Raw genomic sequence first — 27,845 nt, 5'->3', positions numbered from 1 at the left:
GACTTAATGTTATTGTTACCAGATTAAATGAAAAATGTATGTAGATGGCAACAAAATCTCTTTTCTTATTTAAGATGTGAGGAGAAATTGAGTTTATATCATTGACTCTGAGTAATGTTTTGCGTCATATGTCACTGTTTTCCACCTGTAATTTCCAACTTGTAGATAATTTTTTTTGTAAAGAAAACATTGAACATAAAAGTTTTTAAACAAAAAATGATCATTACATTTTTTAGAGACCGTACATGCTAGCTTGTAAGAAGAATATTTGCTTATAAATACATCTAAGGGGCATAAATACCTTAAATGGATACATTTTGAATATGTATTATGATTGGTTGAGATAGAAGCATCCTGGTTTGACTGGGAATAAATACTGAGTCAAAGTGTTCCTTCTTTTGTCATATTCTCCAGCCAGCATGCATGACTGTTGAAATTTCTTGATTGAGGACATTGAGGACAGTAAAAATCTACATTAATGGCATGACTGGCCAGATAACATATTTAATTTTAATATGAAGTCACATAAGAAATGTCTTATTTTGAAGCATTCAGCTCGATTTGGTGCCTTATAATGTTCATTGTTCTGTGACAGTTCATAGTAATTGGACATATACAATTAATACAAATACATATACAAAAAATACATATACAAACTTTATGAAGGGGTCACTGAGAGGGCCTGAAGGTCACCTACTCTCCTACACTGCTAACAACAGTCTGGTCTTTATTGTCAGCAGAAGATCAGAGATCTTTTCTATGGGCTCAAATGGCGTCCCACAGAGGGACTCTAACGCCACAGATCCCGGGATCATACTGGAAGCCTCAACTTCAGTGCAGTCTCTTCCAATTGTAAATCCAGTCACGAGCCAGAGCAGCAGCTACACACTTTGTAAAGTTCTGCGGCAGACCGCCCAGCAGTCTCTTGAGCTGGAAAACAGCGAGGGAAGAACGTCTGAAACTATGGCACGGGCTGTCTCTTTGGTGGAGTTTTTTTTACCTCGGGGCTTGGTTTTTGCTCTAATACATATTTTCAGCTGTTAGACCTTTTATTGAAATGTGTGCCTTTCCAGATTATTCATATATAAGAAAATACATTTATCAAATACATGATGCATCTCAATCAAGGGGATAAATGAAACGACAAGGATATAATATATATATATATATATATATATATATATATATATATATATATATATATATATATATATATATAGTCATTATAGTATTACTAGACTGTTTGCTTAATATCTAAAACTTTTGACGGGTCCACAAAATACAACATACCAACTATCAGACACTTAGTATATGTCAGATTAATGAGAATTAAATGACACATAGTTACAAAATTACTTATCGTTAATACTATAGAAATAAAGTGTAACCACAAAAAAGTGTAAAGACAAATATGAATACTTTCTGGTTTAAATTTGTAGCTACAAATGCAACTTTGAAAAGCTGATTGCACATTTTTATGAAAAACAATGATTTTAGGAAACATCAGTCAACTGAACAACTGCATGTGGGTAACATAGAAATGTGTGACCATAATCAGCTAGTGTTTCTACGAAGTCACTTCTGAAAGTGTTAAACCTACAGTAAGTGACAGCTTTGAAACTTTTGCAAGTTTTCTAAGATGCACATGTAGCATTTCTAACTGTGTGAGTGAGTGTGTGTGTGTGTGTGTGTGTGTGTGTGTGTGTGTGTGTGTGTGTGTGTGTGTGTGTGTGTGTGTGTGTGTGTGTGACTAATTTCCCATGATCTCTCTCTGGGGCTCATCCAGGTGGTTTGGTCTCCGCTGACAGTCAGGGCTGTAGATATCGTCTCTTGGTGCTGATCCACCATCTGATTTTTATGAGGACTGAGAAACAGAATAAGAAAGAAACAGACTAATATTAGAGTAGATGCCATACTTTTTTTTTTACCATGCTTCTGTGAACCTTCAATAAAGCAGGATTTTTTTCCTGAACTCTTCCCCAGATTTATGCCTTGAGGGAATCCTGCCTCTGACCTCTACAGGAATTGTATTTCCCTTTTTTTTAGCTCAGGGTTTGGTTTTTGCTCTAATATTTTTTTTTTACCTGTTAGAACTTTGAGACATGTGTACCTTTCCAAACCATACACAGTCAAAATGAAGTTGCCACAGGTTAATTTCACTCAAAATATAGTAACATCTACAAATTATATGAATGCTATCAAGTTTCAGGTGTCCCAAAAGGGTATGAATAGGTATGCAATGGAATCAGTTAAATTTTTTATTTCTAATTAATTTGCAATGCTGTTACAAACCTGTTTTTTTCATTATGTTGTATGGAATGTAGATTCATGTGGAAAAAGTTTAACATAAGGCTACAATAGAACAAAATGAAGGGGTATTCATACTTTGAGAAAGGCAATGTATATTGTCACTTTATTTTCAACATGAGATGTGGCAATTTCTTCTGTATTAAATGGTAATATATGAACACAATATATTACTACAAAATGCATGTAATGTATTGATTATTCATACATACAAATATATTTCTTTGCGTAAGGGACTGAATTAATGATGCATCTCAATCAAGGAGATAAGAGACATGACAAGGAACTCGATATTAGTTACCATGTTTTTCCGAATTTAAATAGGTCCAAGCAAAATGTATTTAAATTGGGAGAGGGCATTCATTTTAACAGGCCATAATGAAAAATAAATATTAGAAGCATTCAACCAGTCACATGCAGAATGCAAGACATATTAGTTGCTTTCCTGATTAATTGTAATATTTAATTTATATAAAAATATATACATTCGCTTAGAGCACTGATTATCATGGCTACCTGTTCATTACATGATTTGAATTTGAAAGTGTTGTGATAGAAAATGGTATGTTTATATATAGGTGCTGCACAAAGTAAATTATGAATACATAAAAACTGATTTAATGAACTTGCTACATTTCTAAAGTATTTATTTGAAAAAAGATTGTGTACCCTAGCACATAATCCCTTTTGAATAGAGTAGGCCCACTTAGCTCATTTTCAACCCACTTATTATAGAGTGTTTTTAACTGCTATAACATTTTAAACTCAGATTTTGTTACTGTGAACTTATTTTTAAATATGTTTTATACTTTAACTATTTTGTGTAAATTCACTTGAGTTGCAGAGTATTATTTTAAATAGATTCTTTTTTTTCTTCTCTATGTAGTGTAGCCACATATTAGGTTGTGCCTTCCTAATTACATCTTTATTAATTAGGCACCTATATACACACACAACCCCTTAACCACTAAACCTAACCATATCACCAAAACTCTAATCTTAAAAATATCATACATTATTAGCAAATAATGTATTTGCAATGCAACATGAATAAAGACACTGATTTGAAAGGACACTTCCAATTTGAATATTAAGTGGGAGCGCATTTAATTTTTTATAAATAACCTTACCTTGGTGGAATGTGAGAAGTGCTTCAAGTCAGATTGAGGTCTGGTGTGATGGTGAAATGAATTCATGCTTCTGTTCTTATGGACAAAATGCGACAAAATGCAAAAATAAAATGAAGGGGTATTCATACTTTGAGAAAGGCACTGTATATTGTCACTTTTCACTTTTGTGATGTGGCAATTCCTTCTGTATTAAATGGTAAAATATGAACACAATATATTACTACAAAATGCATGTAATGTATTGATTATTCATACATACAAATATATTTCTTTGCGTAAGGGACCGAATTAATGATGCATCTCAATCAAGGAGATAAGAATAGGTTTAAGCAAAATGTATTTAAATTGGGAGAGGGCATTAATTTTAACAGGCCATAATGAAAAATAAATATTAGAAGCACATCCAGTCACATCCAGAACGCAAGACATGTTAGTCATCACTCACAAGTTGGGAGGCCAAATATAACTTTGCAAAGTTGATTACACATTTTGGCAAACTATGATTTCAGGAAACATCAAACTGCTGAACAACTTAACATGGGTAACATACAAACTTGTGATCATAATCAGCTAATGCTTCTAGGAAACACTCCTGAAAGTGTTAAACTGAAGTGACACCTGTGAAACTTAAATATACATTACATATTTTTTAAAGATGCATATTTAGTTTTTTTTGACTGGTAAAATGTTCCGTTTGAGTTTTGCTTGAAATGCTTTTTGTCAGATCTATCTCGTCTGCTATTTAATTTTTGTTTTCTTAAAGCTGCAGTCCATAACTCATGGCACTTTTACTGTTAATAAGCATAAATGTACTGTTGCTGTAAATTTCAGTGTAACTTACTGGCAGCTGGATGGCAGTAAATTACTGTAAAAATGTTTACAGTATTATTACTGCAATTTAATTTACAGTTCGATAATGTCCTTACAGTGTTTGTATTTACAGTACCATATTTTGATTTACAGTACAATAAGGTCTTTACTGATATTGTATTTATGGTATTAATATCATACTTTGATTTACACTATTAGTACTATAGAGTTTATTTTCACTTAATATATATACGTCTTGCATCTTGCCTGAGCTATTTCTCTCTGCAGCGGTTCCAGAACCAGTTTAAAAAAAGAGTTATAGATATACCAGGATTAGCCAAAAGCATAGTTTGGAAATTGATTCACGATGTATGTACTTGCTTATTATATACATTTTGTGAATTTTGAACACACAAAAGCTATGCACTGCAGCTTTAACCAGATTTAAAATCTTCTCATTTTAAATGCTGTGGAAAAAATTAACAAAATTTCACATGTCCTGACTATAAGACTCTTGATCTAGAATCCTACCCAATATATTAAACTTTAAATTCAAAAACAGCTGATTAATTTGTAATTTGATCGTAGCCGTTTATGAATAAATACGGTGCTGATCCTTCTCACCTTTATTTGCTTTTAATGAAAATTGAATATGACTTTTCACACGATGACACATATTAATACTTTTTTAATGCATTAAGAAAAAGGAGCATGAGCATAATTTAAAATTGCTTTGTATTTTGTTTTTGTTTAGTTTTATTGTATTTATTTTACATGTTGGAAATAAAGTCTCAAACAACAACTTCACACAACACAAAAAGTTGAGTTTGTGTTCTGCTGCTGTTACAGTGTTTTTTTTCACCAAAACATGTTTGGTGCGTTTTATGTTTTGCAATGCTAGAACCATTAGACGTTTAAATAAACAATGTTTGACCTGTCAATAATGTGTCTCTATCTGTCATTAAGGTTGTGTGTTTATTGTAAGGACCTTGAAAAGTGGATTCAGCACTGGGGAAATTTATGGTAGATTGCTTTTGTGTTTCAAAGACACTCATAATTAATACTCGAGTAATGTACTTGTAACACAAAAAAAGTACACTTTAAAATCCAATAGTAAATGTAAATAGGCATATACTTAAAGTATACAACTGAAGGTGTTCCAATTTAGCATATAAAGTACTCTAAATACACTTAAAGTCATATGAACAAAGCTTTAACGGGTTTGGAATGACATGGAAATAAGTGATTGATGACAAGATTTTCATTTTGGAGTGTAATAACTCTTTAAAAGACTACACCCCAGTCTGTCCTCAAAAGTATGCTCCCTTGTGGACATAGAAGACATTGCTGTCAGTTTGGCTTCTGAAGAACAGGGGAGTGGCTTTAGACACAACAGCGGTTTTGGGTGGGATCTTTTTAGAAGATTTCCAGACTACAAAAACTGAAGCATTTATTCATTTCATCATTAACAGACCTTGTGACTTCACAACATCACATCTGCCTTTAAACGGGGTAAGTAAATTGCATTTAGGATCATTTGATCATTAATCATTTAATCAAACTTGCTATGGAAAGCATAGCATTATTCTTTTCTTGTGGACATTTTTAAAATATATCACTTCCTGTAGTGCGGATATTAACAACATGCTGATTTACATAATGATCACTAAAAATGTTAACCTAATATAAGTTTTAAGTGGTAACATGTAACTTAACTGATCGTTTAATTGATTGTATAATCATATGTCATTAAACATTAAACTGACTTATAAATATTTAGCAGTAATACTGTAATCCAGATCCACACTCTAGTTAAACTACACTATAATAAATTTAAACCACACAATTTTCCAAAGTAAAATTAAGGTTGTGCTAATTTTAACAACTTTAGTGTTTAGTACGTTATACTTTGTGCTAGATGCGCTTAATGAGTTAAAAACAAAACCCGTTAGCTTCCATGTACCATATTTAAAGTGTGTAATAAGGTGTTGTTATTATATGTGATATCTGTCAAAAGATTTATTAATAGTCTCTTTTGTTTGTGTAACAGGGAACATGAACCATTTTCACACACACAAGTGAGTTTTTTTTTTACATATCAGTATAAAATGTTATATTATTACAAGATACTGTTATTACAAGAGAATAATGTGAAAGCATTTTAATATTTCTTTGAGAGAATAATTATTCAATAATTAAAAGTAAAATGTGTTTTAAAGTCTTTAAAGTAATAGTTCACCCCAAAATGACAACTTGAAAACTCTGATTATTTACTTTCCCCCATGCCTTCTCAGATTTAAATGGCTTGATTTTGAAATTAATAATTAATTAGTATTTTTTACTAAAGGGATATATATTAAAAAGTGATGGAGTTTTTTTTTTTTTTTTTTTTTTTTGAGAAAAATCAAGAATTCATTTTTGGGTGATATATTTAATTATTATTATTATTATTTTTATATTATTTATGTATTTTAATGCAAACCCCTTTCTATAGTACCTCTGCCATGAAGGATGTTCAGTCTATGGAGGCAGTGTCTATGCCTTTAAATGAGGGGATTGTCTCTATCTGCAACATCTGCAAGTTCCTCAAAAAGCGCATATCTGTCCAATCACTGATACAGTCTCCAATTACAACCAAATAAGGAAGCATGTAGAGGATGCTGAGCAGCACCTGAAAACATCTGACACAATAGTTACAGAAAAACTGAGATATTTGAATGAAAGGATGGAGCATCTTATTATAGAGAAACTAATAGTTGAGCGGGAGATAAAGGAGAAAATTCAGGCCTGTGAATGTCTGAGCAGTCATTAGGGTGCTTCAAGCAGCTTTGGAGCAGGCTAAAAGAAATGTGGAATCAAAAAATGATGCCATAAGAAGATGTCAAGAGCAGATGAGCACAAACGATGATATAGTAACTGCAGGGACGGCATTGCTTGCAGTACCAATTTTAGGATGGATTGCTGGTATTACATCACCCTAACCATCACCCTTAATTGTAACAACTGTAACAAGTTTTGCATTTAAAAAATGTGTATTCAAGAGACTTTTGTACTCCTCTAGGTCCAATAATGATGAGCTCAGGACAGCAGGCCTATGAAGAAGCTTTAAATGCCTTGAGAAATGCTGAATCGGACAGACAAAACTGTATGTCACAGGTGAGGAACTGGGAAAAAAAAGTGGATCATTATGATACAGTTATCTCTAGGACAACGAATGAAATTTGGCAGACCAATCAAGCAATTAAGAGAAATGAGAGTAGGATGGAGGAGATTAAAATGCATCATATGGCCACAGGTCAAATTCAGGAAATGGTCAGCAAAGTTGTATTCCATTTGAATGCTCTTAGCGGAAGAGTCTCAGTCCTGGAGAGACAAACAAAAAGTTTCATCCTGTGGAAGCCTGTGGTAAATATCATGGAAAATGTGATGAATGCAGTAGAATGTTTAGCTAAGAATAGGCTCCTCTATAGTGATGGTGCTCCAGGCCTTATAAATACTTTGAGGGAAAATGTCGGAGGTTTACTGGCTATATGCAACAAACCCAGTGATTCGGAAAATGACAGCTATAACTATTATTGATAATAAATCAATGATAATAGATCAATTCTGAGATTTTCTAAATACATTGTGATCTTCTCTGGAATTATGAGCTTATTTTTAACTGCAGTTGACCCTCTAAAGTAGTTTTTAACCAAAAACTAATGCTCACAAAGAAGCACAGAATGCTTTTATGGCGCATGATTAATGTAAAGAAAGCCCTCTTTCAATACCCTTGTAATTCTCTTCAGCTTTATGAAATAATAGGTTCAAGTGTTTTTAATATGTTCTTTTATGCCTTTAATTTCAATAAATAGACTTGAAATGTAATCTTAAACTGTAATGCTTGTAACTAATGCATTTTAATGAGTGAAAGACATGAATTGTTAGAATATTGCATTGTACTGTATGCTGTTTAATGAAAATAAAGATATTCTTTCATGCCTTTAATTTCAATAAATAGACTTGAAATGTAATCTTAAACTGTAATGCTTGTAACTAATGCATTTTAATGAGTGAAAGACATGAATTGTTAGAATATTGCATTGTACTGTATGCTGTTTAATGGAAATAAAGATATTCTTTCATGTCTTTAATATCAATAAAGAGACGTGAAATGTAATTACTTTTTTTATGAATAAATTAATAAATAAATACATTTTTATCCATCTTCAACAAATAAATGACATTTTTTGTGTAGTTACATGTGATTTAAACTTGGGGCTCGTATCACGTGAGCTGCTGAGTAAACCTAACGTCTATAAAAAGCTATAGATATGAAGCAGGATGTGTGTGCTTCAAATCTTGGTTTTCAAATAGTAACATTGTCTTGAAGTCAAAGAATAATATTCTTGATATACCCAAACAGCATAACCAACTTATAATGGAAAGTACCTATTCAAAATGTGCCAAAACTTTAGCTATTATTTTTGAGTTCATTCAACATCTGTTAGAGATTTAAGTTTTTAAGTAATTAAGTTTTTACAACTACGCTAAAGTTTAGGTAACTTGAAAAATAGAATGAACCATAATCAATATTTTAATGTCAAGCGTACGCCCTCTACTGCCGTTTTTTTTACCAAAAAGTGACGTCATCTCAACGGGGGACGCTCAAGATGGTGACCATGTGATTCTGTGAGGCGAAAAGTTTCTTCTTTAAGTTCCCAGTCGTTTAAAAAACCCAACTAAACAATCATTTGCATGGAGTTCTGGTGACAGGAGTCATTTCCCTGGAATTCTAGTTTTCACTCCATTTCCCATAAGCCCCGTACCTTGCACTAATCACCTGCTGCACCTGAGACTCATTACTTGGGCTACTTAAGCAGCCCTCAGAGGTTAGTTGGTTGTGAAGTGTTTTGCCTGGGTGAACATTTCTGAGCGGGTCTACCTGTTGTTGGTCAGATTTCTATAAAAATACTTGCAGCCAGACTAATTGTCGGTGTACTTTAAGTGTGTTAATGATTAGTTCACTTAAAGTATTTTGGATTAGCTGTTTTTGTACTAAGTGTAGTCTGTTTTAGTTGTAATAAAATTAAGCTAAAGTATAACTTTAAGTTATATTTAGTCTACTTTTTGATGCTAAATTGGAACAACTTCAACTAAAAGTTTATTTTTTTGTATTACAAGTACATTACAAATTAATTATGAGTGTCTTTGAAACACACAAGCAATATACCATATTCTTTCTGAATAAAAATGTACTTATTTTAGACCCATCCCAGCCAACATGTCCGTGTGTGCCATGCATGGGATTTATCTAGGCTGTATGGGCATAATTTGGGCAGAATGTGGGTTGGCTTGTTTATTTGTGGGTCCCATATGGGCCACATATGGGCTTTTTATTTGTTTATTTATTTATTTGTTTGTTTATTATGCAATTATGGTGAATTACATAATTACATAAACCGATTTAATTGTATTATTTACATTTTATTTTTGTTTTCATCATAATGTACTGTGGTATAAGAATCTAAGACCATTTACTTCATGAATAATCTCATTTTATTTTATTTATAACAATCTTAAAGGGTTGTTGTGGTATATAGTCACTGCGTCATGTGATGATTTGGGTGTGCATTTTCCTGCCCCTTCTCATTAAAAAAACAAAACAACAACAACAACAAAAAAAACAATAGTTGCTTATAGATGCATGTAGGTTATTTTTTTTTACAACTGATGTATTTGATTTATGGACCTTCAAAAGAATGGCCACTGTCAGCATTAACAAGCTTGGAAGGATAATAAAAAAAACAACTGTTTATCTGAAAGATGAAAGTCATATAAATGTAGGATGGCTTAAGGTGGAGTAAACTATGGGGTAATTTTTATTAATGGGTGAACTATTTTTTAAGTTCCAGTTTTGGATGTGATACGTTTTTAAAATTTAAAATGTTTCTGCAACTTTGTTAAAAACACAAAATGTCAAACCCCCCTGACATTCATTGTATTAAATACATTAAAAATATTCACAATCCATGTTCAAAAACGTTGTGTTTGCTTGGAAATGCTTTAGAAGGATGTTTTTTCATTGATGGTTAATGTTAGCTAATATACAGTAGTTATGTTAATAAATGGAACCAATTTATTTCAAATTAAATCATGGAAATTTATTAGGAAAAAGTGAAGTAAAAGAGTTTATTATATTATATGTTATTAAAATCAAGAAGCAGAAGACAATATAACAATTCCACTTAAAGTTCTAAAGTAATGATGCTCTTCATTAATATTTGCATGCCTAAGGACATGCCTAAATTCCATAAGCAAACACTAAACAGATTCCCACTAAATCCAGCATACACACAAAAAGTTGTACTCCTATTTTCCACACATATTCTTTTTTTGGGGGGGTTGTCTCGATGCAGACCTTGATTGATGACAGGAATGGTTGTTGCTTTTCAAAAGAAAAGGCTTTTGTCTTGTCTCATATTTTCTAAAAAGAAATAATGTATACACAGTCATTTAAATCTGGAAATCCTAAATCATTTTAACAGATTAAGTTATCACATAAAAAATACTTAAGTCAAAGTAAGATCAAACAAGAGTTGTTGATATCATATTATGTTGATACAATGAGCTGTCATGGCTACATGTTAAAGAAAAACAAAGTTTCGGTCTTAACTACATTATCATCATTATCATTTTCTTCAGTACATACCATCAGATGTATGCGTCGTCTTGAATCCGGCTTCAACAGCCTCTTCAATACTCTTGATTTCTTTTGGTGAAGCAGCAGGAAGAATGGCAAGCAATTCTCGATCAATCTTTTCAATTCTTGCTTTGCTCTTGCTGTCATACTCAGCTTTATTCTTCTTCACAAGCTTTAAGATGCTTTCCTTTGCCTCATCACAGTCGTTCTGAAGCAGTAGTCGCTCACACTCAAATTTTGGATTAGTTTTATCCATGGCCATCAGTTTTCCCAGTGAACTGACACGATCCATCAGGTACTTGCTGGAAATATCTGTGTATGTTGCAGAGATCATGTGGACCAGACTAGCAATGTTACAGGCTTGGAAGGCTTGAATGTACAGCAGATCTTTTGAAAAGAGCTTTTCATTGTAGCGGAGACGTTTTGTGTTCTCTGATGTGGAGACAAAGTTTTTGAGAGTCGTGCTCAGGCTGGTTTTTACAATGTTGGAAACCATCTGAAAGAAGCGAACCATCTTCTCCCATTGCTCCTTCACTCTCCCCATGGCATCCATTCCTTTGATCAGCATCTGTATGGTAGTTTTGAAGTCGATCTCTTTCAGGTTGCAATTTCTCAGATCTGCAAGGGTTTTATTTAGTTCCTTCTCGTTGTTCTCTAGGTTCTCCAGACACTTCTCATAATTCTCTTGTGTCTTGTTCAGTTGAGCTCGGGTCTGCTCTATCTTGAATCGTGCATTCTCTGTTGCCCTCTGAGAAGCACTTATGTTCTCTGACTTCTTTTCTTCTCTATGCATCATTGGTAGCACTGGAGAAAAGGCTGGGGAATTTGTTTTATCTTTACTTTTGCAGTCAAAAACATGGGCTGACTCAATCAAATCAAATACCGCATTTATAATTTCAGTGTTTTTGTCTTTGTTGCATTTGCCATCTGGTGCATATTTTGCAAGCTTGTTGCATATTTCTGTACTAGCTTTGCACAACTTCAGAGCTTGTTGCTTTGCTGGGCAGTCAGGGACTTCCTTGAAAGTTTCACTGAGTCTTTCAAACTGTTTTGCTATGAAATCTGTCTTTGTAGCATTCTCCTTCTGATCATATAGTTTTGTCCAATCAATGTTATCATCCTTACTTTTTACATGCATTGCTCCCAGGATATTCTGTGCGCACGTTAACATTTCAGTCGACCTGCTATATACTTTTATTTCAGAAAACACATCTCTTACACTATTCACTGGTTGAGTAATAGCAGATGCCATTCCAGCAAACATGCCAGTAATGCCCTGTGTTAACCCACTTACAAAATCCATACCAATCATTTCCCATCCATTAGGGAGAGAATTCAGAGCTTTCTTGTAGCTATCATTAGCTTCTTCCATTTCCTTCTTCATGGCATTCATTAACTGCTCAGTCCTTTTCTTGGTCTCTTCAGCTGACTGCTTCTTTAGTTTGTTCTCTTCTATTATCTTGTTCACCTCTTCCAACTCTTTCCCATAAAAGCGATGTGCATTCTTACACGCCTCTAGCAGCTCTTGTATTATATTAATGACATTCAAAAAACGCTTTTCAGTTGCATCTGAGAGTTTCAGACATTCGTCTGCAATGTCTTGGATATTTTTCAGCTGATTCGGAAGAAGAGCATTTACAACCATATCATTATCTTGGAACAGAATCTCCACAGCAGTCTTCATGTAATTTGGAACCTGGGCAGTATGGAGACGAATCTGATCCATGCTCGTATGGGCCTCATTAAATGCCCACCAACCAGAGTTACACACTTGCATGAGACAAGCGCCAAAGGAATCAGGGTATTTGATGAACTGATAGCCATCTTTAGGGGGATTTTTATTGATAGAGAAATCTGTTACGGATGATATGAAAACCAGCTCTCCCAGGATGGCTATGGAGAGAGGTGCTGGAGACAGATACTCTTCCCAGTTGGCATTAGAATGCATCATAAGTTTGGTTTGGTTCCTCATGTCCTCAGCAGTGGTAAGGCTTTGAGTACATTTTGAGATTTCAGAAGTCATGATTTTGTTTTCCTGCTCAAAATAAATATTAATTGTAATATTCAACTTATATAAAATATATACATTCACTTAGAGCACTGATTATCATGGCTACCTGTTCATTAATAATTTGAAAGTGTTGTGATAGAAAATGGTAACTTTATATATCGGTGCTGCTCAAAAGTAAATTATGAATACATAAAAACTGATTTAATGAACTTGCTACATTTCTAAAGTATTTATTTGAAAAAAAGATTGTGTATTGTGTACCCCTAGCACATAATCCCCTTTTGAATAGAGTAGGCCCACTTAGCTCATTTTCAACCCACTTATTATAGAGTGTTTTTAACTGCTATAACTCAGAATTTGTTACTGTGAACTTATTTTTAAATATGTTTTATACTTTAACTATTTTGTGTGAATTCACTTGGGTTGCAGAGTATTATTTTAAATAGATTTTTTTTTCTTCTCTATGTAGTGTAGCCACATATTAGGTTGTGCCTTCCTAATTACATCTTTATTAATTAGGCACCTATATACACACACAACCCCTTAACCACTAAACCTAACCATATCACCAAAACTCTAATCTTAAAAATATCATACATTATTAGCAAATAATGTGTTTTGCAATGCAACATGAATAAAGACACTGATTTGAAAGGACACTTCCGATTTGAATATTAAGTGGGAGCGCATTTAATTTTTTATAAATAACCTTACCTTGGTGGAATGTGAGAAGTGCTTCAAGTCAGATTGAGGTCTGGTGTGATGGTGAAATGAATTCATGCTTCTGTTTTTATAGATGTCTGAAAGGGGTGGAGTTGAACTTGAGGAAGAGAAAATAAAATGATGACTCAGATATTCCGTCTTCAGAAATAATTCTGATGTCCTGATTTGCTACATTTTTCAGAATTCTTTAATGAATAGTAAGACCCAGAGATCAGCTTTTATCTGAAATAAGCTTTTGTTAGATTATACATGATACCATTAAAAAGTATAACTGTTATTGTTTTTAAAGAAATTACATTGGGGGCACTCGTAGACGTTTGCTTCATAAATTGCTACCCTCCCTGATTTAAATTGAAAAGTCTCCTACTTTAATAGCTTAACGCCATCAAAATAAAGTGAAAACCTGTTTGGTGTGACTACATACGATCCTGTAATTAAAAATGAAGCATTTCGATCCCACTATGAATCCCTCTATTGTGAAGCACTATTTTGTGAACAATCAGAATTTCAAACTTAAAAATCTCTCTTGTCTAGTTATTTCAGATGACGACAAACATGATCTAAATTCACCTATGAATTCAGAGGAGGTCCTCACTGCAATACAATCAATGTCATCCAACAAGTCACCAGGGCCTGACGGTTTCCCCCTGGAATTTTGCAAATCGATTTGGCCCAAGCTTTCTAACTTTTTTGTTACAGCTTTGGAAGTAATCTTAAATCAAGGCACAATAACTGAAACATGGAGAACAGCAAATATCCGCCTAATACTCAAGAAAGATAAAGACCCACTAGATTGTGAATCATACAGACCAATATGTATACTTAATACAGACTCTAAAATATTTTGATCTATGCATAACCTTTTGATAACAAGAGTTTGGTTTGGTGTTAGATGAAAGCTTGTGACATCTGCCATGTCATGGTGTGAATGAGTTTTCGTTATTTGTTACTATATGTGTGGTAGCTAAATTGTTGCCTTACAGTGGCGCACCGGCAAGGGACAGGCAATCTAACTGCTCTAAAGACCTTTGAAGAAGAGCTCTGCTAAGTTTCCAGGGAGAAGAAACTGCACTCTGTGTCAGGACCTTTTTGTTGAGGACTTCTTAACCCCCAAGGATAGTGCTTAAATCCGTTCTGGGCTTCAAAGTCTCTAACACTGGGGGACCACTCCAGCCCACCATTAATTAAATATATTTGATGTACAAAATATAACATTAGTGCCACACCCCTGGACTGTTTTCATTTCTCCTGTGCTCTTTGTCCGGTCTCATTGATATAAATGTATCTTTGCTACTCTGCTTGTTGGATTACCTCTTTGTGGATTATTAAAAAAGATACTCTTGACCTGCATTTATTTTCAACCACAAGACTAGACCAATACAGAAAATAAGCAGCATGTTTCTCTATGTTTTGTTTTCTGTTTTCTGATCAGTTTTTATTTTCACATGAATGACTGTGTTCCTTGGTAACCTGACAGACTACACGGATAGCTGGCTCTTCTAGTTTTATGAGACTGGACTAAACACTGCCACATGAAAATGGGGAAAACGAGAGAAGAGGAAGAGGAAGAAAAACTCAGAAAATACTTCAATAACAGATAATATTTAGGTATATAAATGTAAATTAAAAACCTATGTATGAACAGGAGACTAGAATGTATGTATATGAGTAAGTTTATTGTATATTTTGTGTGTAAATGGATGTATGAATATGTATACATAATAACTGCAATTTGAGCTTATCTGAACACTAATAGAAACACTTACATAAATGACTGAATGTGTTCAAGTGTTGATAAATTCGATGTTACAAATTACTAGAAGTTAATTTATTGTATAAGAAGAGTTAATACATTTGAATTAAATGAAATTGAATCATTCTCCTTATTAAGAATGTTTTTTAAAGAAAGAAGTAAACTTCCTTACATACAAGTTTGGACACCACAGTATTAATACATAACATTTCCAAGCACAAAACATTTTATTTCTGCATTTTTATTATTTTATCAATAAGTATTTAATATTTTTAGACCCCTTAACTTGCCATCAAACCTAAATCTACCCAATAACAAATATAAAAGGATGTAAAATGCAATTGACCAAAATATAAGGGAAATTAAGCATTTTAAAAGAAAACCATACACTACCATACACACACATACAGTTTAGTTCAGGTGTTCACAGAAGTAACGCTCTAAACCTTAACTATTTCTGTACAGTATAAGAAAGAGGCTTGGATTTGCATCTGTTCCCATGTTGCACATTATAATAGCTTACTTTCTCAATTAACTTCTTTAAACAATGTTAAACAACTTGTTAAACAACAATTAAAAACAGTTCATCTTCATTTTTGTGGTTTCTTCCTTTTGAAAAACCGTTGACAACACATGTATCATAGAAAATGAGGAAAGAAGACATGCAAATTAATTCCATCAGTTTTCAAATGATTTAAATTCCACAGAATATAAGAATGAGGATAAATGCATGATGTTGCTGATACTAAAATTGCCTCCTGTAGGTGATGTAATGTGCAAAACATTTAATTAAACAAATTTCAGGTCTTTTACTCTTCACTGTTTTAGTTGCTGAAGCAAGAGAGGCTTTATATATTGTGCCCATTCTGGAACCTTAGGATTTATATATTCTGGATGTAGTGTGGTGGTATGACTCACATTCCAGTGTAGACACAACGTGACAGTGAAAACATGGCAACAAATTTAAATTTGAACAGTTTTAAGTGAGTAAACAAATGAATGACTAATAATACTCAACTCACATTAGATAATATTGAATAAAAAATATTGTATTAGTAATATTAAATAAACCACATAATCTTTACCTGACATTATTACTGTTATAGTTTATGGTGTTTCAGTATCAGTGTGAAAGTCACAGAAAAAAGAAACCGTTTCCCTGTCACTTTTTGTTTTTCGCTGTCCCAGTTGGTTAGGACAAAAACTACATAGAAAAGTATCTTTTATTACATTGTTTGGCATATGGTTGGGACACAAATGTCACAGTTTGATCCCCCAAAAATCTGAGCATAAAATATGACAGATTTGATTATTGTGTAAGGGGCCCCCTTTTCCGAAGAATGAAATCCAGAGGCCCTGGTCGAAGGTTTAATGCATGTCTTTCTTTCTTTCTTTATATTTACTATTTCCAATTTCAATTCTGACCTTTCACATAATTTTCCAATCTACAATCTTTCGTGATTTTAGTTACATTAAATTTAATGTTACTGCTGATCCTTCTAGCTGTGATTAAATTTGGATCATCAATTAACTATAATACTTCCTAGTTTCCATTCATTGTTTGTTAGGAGTCTGGGTCGCTTAGAGACCTGTTTGGCCAGAACAGGCTCACAACACATCTGGTCTAGTCCAGGTCTTAGTCAGTGGCTACCCCGTAGACAGCTTACCTTAATGCAGCCATTTCCTCAATAGACTCAAAAGAGTAATTTTTTATGCAATCCCTTAGAAATAGCATGCTAAGCCAGTTTGGTGGCCAAAAATGTGCCCCTGGCATTGATCTGACACACCCTAGCAAGCAAACAATGTGGAAAACCACAGCAGTCACTAACCTACTAGAAAAATGATTTCAATTAACAATTTTACAATTAATCAGGATTAACTTGTATTTTACCAAGCAAGAATTTTTTCTGATTTGGTGAAATTCATAAGTATTTGCACAACTGATCAAAAATAAACAAAATAAAAATAAAACAAAACAGTATCCGTTAAAAGGTCATCATACTTGGCCTTTAGAAAATACATAGTGAGGTGTATGGAGACACACACCACACTACGGGCCAATCTGGCTACAGAATCGCGCCTTGCTATGTTTTGTCACTTTCCTTATATACTCAGACCAGACAAAGAGATCCCAAAATCAGTTATAAAAACCTTTTGGTGTTTAGGTTCCAGTGCTCCAGGGTCAAACCTGGCTGGAACATTTTTAGAGATCCTAAAAAAGGACACACCCCCTTCTCAACAGAACACAGTTCTACAAAGTTTTAAATCTTTTCCGTAATACAAGTGATTTCTGTGAAATTGAGACCAATTTACCAATCACACTGAGACCTTTAAAATGAGACCAAACATTAAAAATAAACAACAGGTTCACATGACACTTGGTATACATGGTATATAATGTCTTATTCTTAATGAACTTTGAGCCAAGTCTTTTGGGCAGTAAGAGGGGAGGCAAGAAGGCCAGAGGTGAAAAAGGGTGTCATAAACAACAGGGAAAAGAGGGTGTTGTTTGCTCTCTTTTTGAAATCCTTTGTTATCCTTTTGAGATCTCTTCTCAGATTAGTTTTATTGCATGGCAGGTTTTTGGTTTCAAGAAATGAATTTGCTCCTTACAGATGCCAGCCTCAAACGCCCTTAAATCACCCTAGTGTCTTCATATATAACAACCACAATACTTGGGAAAACAGAGGAGACATCCATGATGGCTGAAGACTGAGGCTTGACTTCTGTGAAGGCTAAAGGCTCTGATGTGGCGGCCATCTTGTGCTGTGACTCTGGATCATCTATGGCCATGACTGTGGATCTGGGTGGGTGGCCATCTTGTGCAGGGGCTCAGGGTTAGGAAGAAATTCCGAACTGGTGGCCATCTTAGGATGAGACTCTGGAAGATCAGATCAGGTGTGGCGTGGCTCTGGCTGATCTGATGAGATGTGATGTGGCTCTGGAAGGTTAGTGTAGATGTTACAGCGTTAAATTGATGTGGAGGTCAGTTGTGGCTTGACTGTGGTTTAGCTGGTCTTCAGTGAAGATTAATGATGGCCTGACTTGACTCGTGAACGACTGTGGCTTGTCTTGGCTCCTAAGAGGCAGCTGTGATGTGACAGGGCGCCATGATGTCTGCCATTTTGCAATAGGCTTCCGTGGTCACCACCATTCTGTCATTGTGCTCCAGTGTGAGATGCTAGCATTGCATTACTCCCCAACGAACCCCAAAGTGAAGTTGAGATCTGAGAGGCTGATTTATGCCCTCGCAAAAGAAGTATATGAGTGCGCAGTCCAGTAGATCTGAAAAGTGTGCGAGCGCTAGATATTCTTGAATATAATCCTTGAGGGACAGAGCACCCTGCTCTAGGACTAGTAACAGTTTAGTAGTGTCCATACTTGGCTAGTGTCTGGGAGAAATACTGCTGGGATCCTGGTGCAGCTGAGTATTCTGTGACAAAGGATTATTTCATTTGATTAATGGATTAATAGATTTCATTTGATTCATCTGGGTAGAACATTTAGGTTATCTTGTTACTCATTTAACAACATTAAAAACAAAAATAAAAGCAACAAGAAGAAGAGCAAATATTTTGGTCATAACATTGGTCATAACATTGTTGGCTAAATTTGGTGAAAACTAAGAAACCCTGGTTTATAGTAATCCTTAACATTCTTGCAGCATTGTTGCAATTTCCAACAGTGCCAAATTATGTTCTGAGTGATTACAAAAAAATGTTTCTGTTTGTTTTGTTGCATTTTTTACATACTTCATCCCCAACAGTGGGAATTTCAAGAGTACTGGTGGATCAGCATCATTATCTATTTTTCCTCATTCTTATAGGTTTTGTGGCACATGAATAATTACTACAGCTGATGGAATTCACTTGCATGTCTTTTTACTTTCCTCATTTGTATGACACATATGCTGTCAGTTTGACAGGTGAGAACAAGTTTTAAAAAGGAAGAACTTTCAAAATGAAAATGAAAATGTTGACATTTAATTAAGTTCAAAGAATTTTGGGCTATTGTAATTTGTAAGATGGAATGACTCTAAATAACAGTCATAAATTTAAAAAATTCAGTAGTTCTTTTATTCTGCTTAAGTAGAACTTTAAGTATCAATATATAAAGTGTATACAGTAATTGTACACTGTATGTGTATAATTTTAACAGACAAAGGGGTCTGAGATGAGTGGATCCATGTGCAGTGTTTTATTTATACACATGGTCAACAAACAGCCAGGGTCAAGAAAACAGCGTTTGGAATAGGCAAAACGTAAGAATAATCCAGATAACAAGCGGGGTCGATCGATTTGCAAACAGAGTCCAGTGAGGGGCAAGACAGAGCAAAAACAGGGGGCACCCACTGACCTCAGCAGTGAGAATGCCGAACTGGATACCAACCTCAAGCTCACACTGGTGTCTTAGTATTCAACAACCACAATGCTCTGGAACACAGAGGAGACATCCATGAAGGCTGAAGACTGAGGCTTGACTTCCATGATGGTTGAAGGCTCTGGTGTGGCAGCCATCTTGTGCTGTGGCTGTGGATTGGCGGTTATCTTGTGCTGGAGTGCCACTGGAGCAGGTATCTAGGCATACTGTGGTACTCACAGATGCCTTGGTCACCGGCTGGGGCACCAAGTACAGCGGGCACACAGTATCAGGTATATGGACAGGTCCCCAACTGTATTGGCATATCAATTATCTCGAGTTGCTGGCAGTACACTTAGCCCTGAGCGACCTCAAAGGGTGCCTTTGGGACAAGGACGTTCTGGTCTGGGCATAGACTGCGACTTTATGTAAGACTGTATGTAAACTGGCAAGGCGGTTTACTCTCATGACGCATGTCCCAACTAATTCACCACCTCTTCCTCTGGAGTCAGAAGCATCTAAGATTTTTACCGTGCAAACTAGTCCTCCGATAGACAGAGCAAAGCCCCAAACTCGCCTTACTCGACACCTACACGCTTCCTCGAGCACCATGGGCTTCCTTTTAAACCTTCTTTCCAATCTAAACTTCAGTACACTTTATACACAGCAGTCCCACTATCTACCCCACCAAATGCCACCACTTTGGAACCACCCCTGGGCCTAATACCATCAATTCTTGCAACATCAATTCTTGCAAGAATTCAGAGCGGTGGCTCCGGAGGTAGACCCATTGCCAACCCCAGTACCTCACTATTCACAACTCATATTCCCATAACTTACCTTTAACTACCCTTTAACCTCTCCTCAGTGTGTCACTCTATTCTACAATCAGTTTCACCCAGTACTATCAATTCATATCTAAGAGAAGATTTTTCTCCCAATAATTAATTCCAAGAACCTCTAAGCCAGGTCTATTAGACTTAAGTGGTGTATAACTTTTCACAGAACTATGGCTTACCCTCCCCCAAAATAAATAATTCTCAATCTTTTCTTCTAATAAAAGGAATTCGGTGCTCTCATCCATCAAACCTGGATTACAGATGGACATCTTTATATGCATCCAATATCTCTGCACAGGATACCATTTGATCAATACTGTTTGTACGCTCTGCAAATTTTGCAAAATCTTTTACAACAAATGTCAAACTGTCAAGCAATGGTCTGGTCCCACATACAGGATTTAGAACGTTCGGTGATGTCACATAACTACCATATTCATACAGCGCTTTTACACATATTTTAGGTTTTAGACATTTAAATACACTTAAGTACTAGTAAAAAATATATTTAGAGCGTGTAATATACACACAGATGTTTATTCAAAATTCATTCAAATCATATCAGATACACGTAGTGTAAGTATAAAGTTCAGTCTATTCTTCAACCAGTTCACTGGCATCTTACTGACATGTTTTTTAAGATGAATTTGCATGTTGTAAATCTGACCGACAGGACTGAAACTGCAGCGTTAACATACACGGCAGCGCCCATCTCATGTTACAGATCATGATCAAGATCACTTATAAGAGTGTTTTATCGACAACCCAGTCACTTTAACATATTTGCAGATCGGAATTTCAGAAATACAAAATACTAAATAAAAGCGATCCATGCTTTGTTGTAGCTTTTGTACCAAGGCCGCCACCATCTTGCGATACCAATTATAATTTGGATGAATATTAAACATGAAACTGTCTGAATATTGTATCCTAAACATTATTTTCATATTGCAAAACACAAGGGAAAGTAAACAACACATCATACAATATTGTTATATCAAACCATTCAGACATATTTGCTTTTCTGTAGCCAGCCAGCAGAGGGAGCTCTCGCCCGAGTACTAGCTGTGCTCTGCCCCTCTGCTTGCTGAGCACACTGAGCCTTCATCAGTAAATGCACACAGAATTCACCATTCTGAGACGAAGATGGCCACAGAGTGACGTGACTTGTCTTAAGGAGACTTTGATTTAATACATCTGAGATTATTTTAAAATATACCAGATCTTCTAATCATGACAACTGCTCTCTAGCTAATTTGGTTCTTTAAACAGTTTAGTGTATTATATTAAAATGCCTAGATTAAAAGGGCAGATCAATACTCAAAACCATGATCAGCTACACAGATAAGACAGTGGAAAGACTGCAACATGATGACATCATATAATTAGAAAACACACCTGACGAAAGATTACATTTCTGGACATTTATAAGAAAACAAAAGTAAGATAAATAAATGGTATTATAGATAAATGAACTGTGCGCTGTTCTTATTTAATTTAATGTTTAATTTACATTTTTTTTACACGATTCCCAATTAAATTGCTTAAAAATCTTTGGTTTAAAATCTTTAAAACACATTTGTTTTGTAGCAGCATTAGTTAAAGTTTCAAAAGGGTCAAGATCATGTTATCTGCATCTCCTGCGCTCCATCAAACCACTCTCATAATATCTTTTGCCACTCCAATTAATGCACCACTTTTTGTACAGTAAAATATTGACAACCACAGCTAATTTAAATCAATAATGTTTATTTGCCATACATTTTAAAAACATAAAAGAGTAACAGTCACAGTAAATTACTGACAACCAGTAGCTAGCTGCCAATTTTTTTTTACTGTACATTTTTTTTCTGTAATTTTTTTTCTTACAGTGATCTTGTAAATTCCTGTTTATCAATTGGTTATTGCAATTTTAAACAAACACCCTTTTTATATGAAATCATCATGCTTTTTTTTTTTTTTTTTTACATAAGCAGAATACAATACAACAATACAACATTTCAGCCGAATCTAAACTGTTCCCTCATTGCAAAAATTAACATTCAAAATTTTCTACAAATTACAAATCCATTTTTTTTATTATTTCATCCATTGCTATGCAAGTTACATGAAGATGGTCATTAAATGTATTCACTTTCAATCTGCCAGTCATATTTAGATTCATTGGGCGAGTTGCATAAAGCCAGGCGTCTAACATCCTCTCAAAGCATTAATGTAGAATGGTGCACCATGCCTGTAAAGCAGCCAGTTCTCAGTGATATTTCCTACTGCCCTCACCACATCTTCCATGGCTTGTACCACAGGCTGCCAGAGGATGAAACACTGTGTTTGTCTCTCCAGTACTGTGACTCTTCCACTAAGAACACTCAGAGACATCACAGCCCCTCTGACCTTTTCCTGAATATCAGTTGTCTCCTTTAGGTACTTTTTAACATCTTTAATCTTATTCTCAATTTTTATCAGTGCCGTATTGGTCCGTATAATTTCAGCTTCTGTATTAAGGATGTTTATCTTGTAATCAAATTTTTGTCTGGTGTAACGGTTTTGCATTTTCTTTACACTTTTGTATCTCCTCTTCAGCAGCTTGGATGGCATCTAAAGACTCTTTCCATGCCTGATCTGCCGTAGCCATCATTATTGGACCTAAAGAAAAAACAGAAATCTTATAAACACAAAACAGTCACAAATGTTTCAGTCATAATATTAATACACAATCAAAGACTTTCAACCTCAGTATCATCAGAGATGCGTATAGGGTCAAATGAGATCAGCTTTTTTACTTAAAATATGTGGGTAATACTCAAAACTGTCAGATCCGTTCATGTAGTCTGATACAAAATGAAAATGAAGTTTGATTTCTAACACAAACAGAGATAGATTTCCATAGAACGTTTTTTTTTAATCGCAATAAAAGAGTTTCTTATGCTCTTATCTTATAAATATGAGAATGATTTCTGAAGGATCGTGGGACACTTTAGACTGGAGTATGGCTGTTGGAAATTCACAAAATTAAACCTCAGAAATAAATATTATATAAAATAGCATATAAAATATAGACACATTATTTGAAATTGTAATAATATTTCACAATATTACTTTTTTCTGTATTTTTGATCAAATAAATGCATCCTTGATGACCATAAGAAACGTCTTTAAAAGATATAATTTTTTTTTACTGATTCTAGACTTTTGAACAGAAGTTTATTTGTTAGATTTTAAAGTTTTGAAATTATATAACTCTGTCACAAGAGGAAATGAAAGGAAGTGAAATTCAAATATGACAAAACCACAAATAAGCAGTGGACCAAAAAAAGACTAATTCTCACCAGCAATCCATCCAGCAATTGGTAATACAAGCAGTGCCGCCCCTGCAGCGAAAACTTTTCCATTTGTTTCCAACCTTTCTTCTTCTATTCTTGAGGCATATTTGGCAGATTCAAGTTTTTTTGTAGCCTGCTCCAGAGCATTATTTGTATTCTTTAATAAGTCTTCCATATATTTCTTGTCGAGTTCTAATTTAAAAACAGCCATGTTTTTTTCTGTCTTCAGGTTCTCCAGATTTGTCTTCTCTCTTAAATACTGGCACATGCATTCATCCAGATTTTTCAGTTTTTCGTTAATCATTGTCTCCGATTTTTTTAGGGACTGCTCAGCATGCTCAATATGTCTCCTTATTTCTTGATAATTTGAGCATTTATCAGTGGTGGTATCTACTTTAACATCCAATAAACACCGGCAGATGTTATAGACTGAGAAAATTCCCTCATTTAGAGGCCCAACAACTGACATAGCCCTATGGTATGGAGAGGAAGAAGGACTATTTAAATTTATTTAAAATATATTATTAATGCAGTGTTTATCAAATGTATAAAATTAATTAATTAACTTACTCATATGTTACTAGTTGGTTCATTGTTCCTGTTACAAAAACACAAAGAGGGTATATTCATTAAAATGATTACAGATAATACAATGAGAATGATTCAAAATTGAGTTGAGCTAGTCGTAACAGTATAGTAAGACAAAACTTTTGTTCAATTACTCTAACGCACTTTATTTTTCAGGAAGAATGGTAGAATCCAAAATACAGATTGGTTTATATATTAAAAAAATGAGTGATTGAGAATATTTTATATCTTTATCTGCCTTTTTTCATGAAGACATTTTCTAAGTATTAAATCACAGCAGAATACAGGATTACTGTCTATAACAAAAATTAAATTACAAATCAATATATGTTGTCACATTAAATTTTTAATACAGTATTTATGTATATTCATATTGGATTTATTTGATCAATTTCCATACATTTTGATTATTTACAGCAATGTATGATTCCACAATTCATAAATTCAGCATAGAAATCACATATGTTAGTAATTATAATCAAAATGTAAAAAAAAAAAAATAAATGTACCAGAATAACTTGCTATTGTGATGTATTCAGTTGAACGCAGGGTTTCAAATATGATTATTGTTTATGTTTTTCACATATACCTGTTTCCTGAGTTAGCATTTCACAATTTAAAGACACTAATAGATTATTTATTATTTATTTACACGTAATTGACTAACTTTGTAGTTAACATAAAAAATAAGTAACCAGGCATCTCAGCAATATAACAAGTGACAATCTGAACATGTTTGACATAAAACACATAATTGATCAAATATAAAATGCAGTTTCCTTACCCTGTCCAAAAGCAAGAGCTGAAGTCACAAGTCGGCGTGTTTTAGGTGTGAATGCTTGAATGCTGCCCACACCTGGTATTTAAAGCCTCTTCCCTGCCTCTAGGCAACGGATGGCATGATTAAGGCAGAGATATTTAGTTTTACACAAATAAAAAGCAAAAGATAGAGACACAGTTTCAATTTGATCGTAGTTAACTTCAAGTTAACTAGGTTGCTTAACAATATGGTAGACATGGGTGCATGAAAACAAAAATACAAGCTAAAGTTTTCGACTGCATAGTGTTTAAAGCTGTTTTTATCAATTTGACTTTTTTTTACACATTTAAAACTGTGAGTCGAAGACTTTGCAATTGTTTTACACTGTAGTTTTTTAATTCAATTCATTCAAATGACAAATGTTAATTATTTTCTCAAATATTTTCTGTGCACAAAATTCTCACATTTATATATGAGAGGAAAAACACTATTGCAGCTATAGACAACTGCTAGGTTAATAAAATATGCAAATTTAAACCATTTCTCATATAGTATACATAATTACAGACGTTAACTACCATCTCCGCTATTTTGTACGGTTTGCACATTGCTGCCACACACATCATATTCTTTACACTCAATTATTTCTTAATAATGAGATCTTTTCTATTTAAAATGAGATATTTTCTTGTCATAACAAATTTTTTTCTCATTAAAACGACATATTTTGCTCGTAATAACGAAATATTATGTCATAAAACCATTGCTAAGGGCTGTCCGATCCCTGTATGATCCAAGCAGGAGCTTGGTTCGCATTGCTTCTGTTGGCTGCATCTGGCCAAGACCTACAGTGTGTGCTGGGGCAGTTTGCAGCTGAGTGTGAAGCGGATGGGATGAGAATCAGCACCTCTAAGTCTGAGGCCATAGTTCTCAATCAGACAAGGGTGGCTTGCCCCCTTCAGGTTGGTGAGGAGCTCCTGCCTTAGGTGGAGGAGTTTAAGTATCTTGGGGTCTTGTTCACGAGTGAGGGAAGGATGGAACGAGAGATCGACAGACGGATCGGTGCAGCTTCTGCAGTAATGTGGTCACTGTACTGGTCTGTCATGGCTAAGAAGGAGCTGAGCCGCAAGGCGAAGCTCTCGATTTACCGGTCGATCTTTGTTCCTACTCTCACCTATTGTCATGAGCTTTGGGTCATGACCGAAAGGATGAGATCCCGGATACAAGCGGCCAAAATGAGTTTCCTCCGTAGGGTGGCTGGGCGCTCCCTTAGAGATAGGGTGAGGAGTTCAGTCACTCGGGAGGAGCTCGGAGTAGACCCGCTGCTCCTCCACATCAAGAGAGGCCAGTGGAGGTGGCTCGGGCATCTGTTCCGGATGCCTCCCGAATGCCTCCCTTCCGGGCATGTCCCACCAGGAGGAGACCCCGGGGAAGACCTAGGACACGCTGGAGGGACTCGGCTGGCCTGGGAGTGCTTCCCCTGGAAGAACTGGAGGAAGTGTCTGGGGAGAGGAAAGTCTGGGCGTCCCTGCTTAGACTGTTGCCCCCGCAACCCGGCCCCGGATAAGTGGAAGAAGAAGAAGAAGAAGAAGAAGAAATTTGAACGTATGCTTAGTTAAATTGAAGGCTTTGATTTATAATGATTACAATAATACAGATGAGCTCAGATGGAATGATTGTACCTCATGTTTGATTTGGCTTGGCTGATATTTTACAAAAGCAATTTGAAACATTTGTTGTTGTCGTGAAATAAGGCATTCATTTGTAATATGTATAATATGTGATTGCACCGGTGCTGTCGCTTGTGCTTTATATGAGACCTATAGGAGCGCTCAGGATTTGTGGCTCACGGTCTGTTAAGGACCTCGCATGCCCTTACCTATAACCTTTTTCATTTTTTATTCAGTGGCAGAAACAAGCTTCCATAGCCAAGTGCATAAATGTTGGATAAGTGCTTGTCCTTCAATATTGTTCATGGTGACTTTGTTTTATGTTGTGTTCCATGTAGATATACAGTACAGTAGAAAAGTCTGTTTCCGGCTGACTAATGTTTCATTTGAGGAAACCTTTATTTTGTAAATTGATTAACATGTTCTGTATAGTCCTTTATCATCACTTCCTCATTTTTCGCTTCTGACTTTTCATTTAACGATAAGAACAACCTTATGCGTTGTTCCTCTTAACATGTTTTCTAGGATACACATACCATCAGTTTGACAGGTGAAATGCATTTTTATGCTCAAAATGTAAAAAATGAGGAACAGATCATGTTGCTAATTAGTTTCACTGAATTACTTGTCAGATCTGTGCGATACTCATGTGTGATTTGAGGAAATGTAAACTAAACAAACTTTGCCTTCATTTTTTAAGTTTATAAAGAGACTCATAAAATCAAGTGAAATAATCTCCACATTATATAGAAATATATAAATTTCATGCATTCTGCTTCAATTCTCGTCATAAAATTATAAGCCCTCTTAAACATTTTAAACAGCTGATGCAATGATTTCACCACCAGATGGAATAGAATAAATAGAGAGAGAGAATTGGGGGTTTAAAATAT

General features: G+C 34.8%; 2 protein-coding genes and 1 long non-coding RNA gene across 3 annotated transcripts; 1 reads left to right on the top strand and 2 right to left on the bottom strand.

Moving 5' to 3' along the window:
* Positions 1-5,717: 5,717 nt before the first annotated feature.
* LOC122360676 lies at positions 5,718-6,839 on the top strand. Its single transcript, XR_006252826.1, has 3 exons — positions 5,718-5,759; positions 6,298-6,325; positions 6,742-6,839. It is a non-coding gene; the product is annotated as an uncharacterized LOC122360676 (long non-coding RNA).
* Positions 6,840-10,364: 3,525 nt separating this feature from the next.
* On the bottom strand, positions 10,365-13,691 carry LOC122359888. The gene is made up of 3 exons (XM_043260101.1): positions 13,655-13,691; positions 10,939-12,964; positions 10,365-10,713 (listed from the first exon to the last, which is right to left on the bottom strand). Exons 2-3 carry the CDS (start codon positions 12,950-12,952, stop codon positions 10,679-10,681), a joined length of 2,049 nt encoding a protein of 682 aa, XP_043116036.1. The 5' UTR covers positions 12,953-12,964; positions 13,655-13,691; the 3' UTR covers positions 10,365-10,678.
* Positions 13,692-23,132: 9,441 nt separating this feature from the next.
* Positions 23,133-25,342, bottom strand: LOC122360821. Its single transcript, XM_043261678.1, has 4 exons — positions 25,307-25,342; positions 24,505-24,532; positions 23,941-24,407; positions 23,133-23,257 (listed from the first exon to the last, which is right to left on the bottom strand). Exons 2-4 carry the CDS (start codon positions 24,525-24,527, stop codon positions 23,133-23,135), a joined length of 615 nt encoding a protein of 204 aa, XP_043117613.1. The 5' UTR covers positions 24,528-24,532; positions 25,307-25,342.
* Positions 25,343-27,845: the final 2,503 nt, after the last annotated feature.

This window comes from Puntigrus tetrazona, chromosome 16 (assembly GCF_018831695.1).
Source record: "Puntigrus tetrazona isolate hp1 chromosome 16, ASM1883169v1, whole genome shotgun sequence".
Taxonomy (NCBI): Eukaryota; Metazoa; Chordata; class Actinopteri; order Cypriniformes; family Cyprinidae; genus Puntigrus; species Puntigrus tetrazona.
Note: the sequence above shows the minus strand (reverse complement) of the source record. Positions and strands in the feature narration are given on the sequence as shown.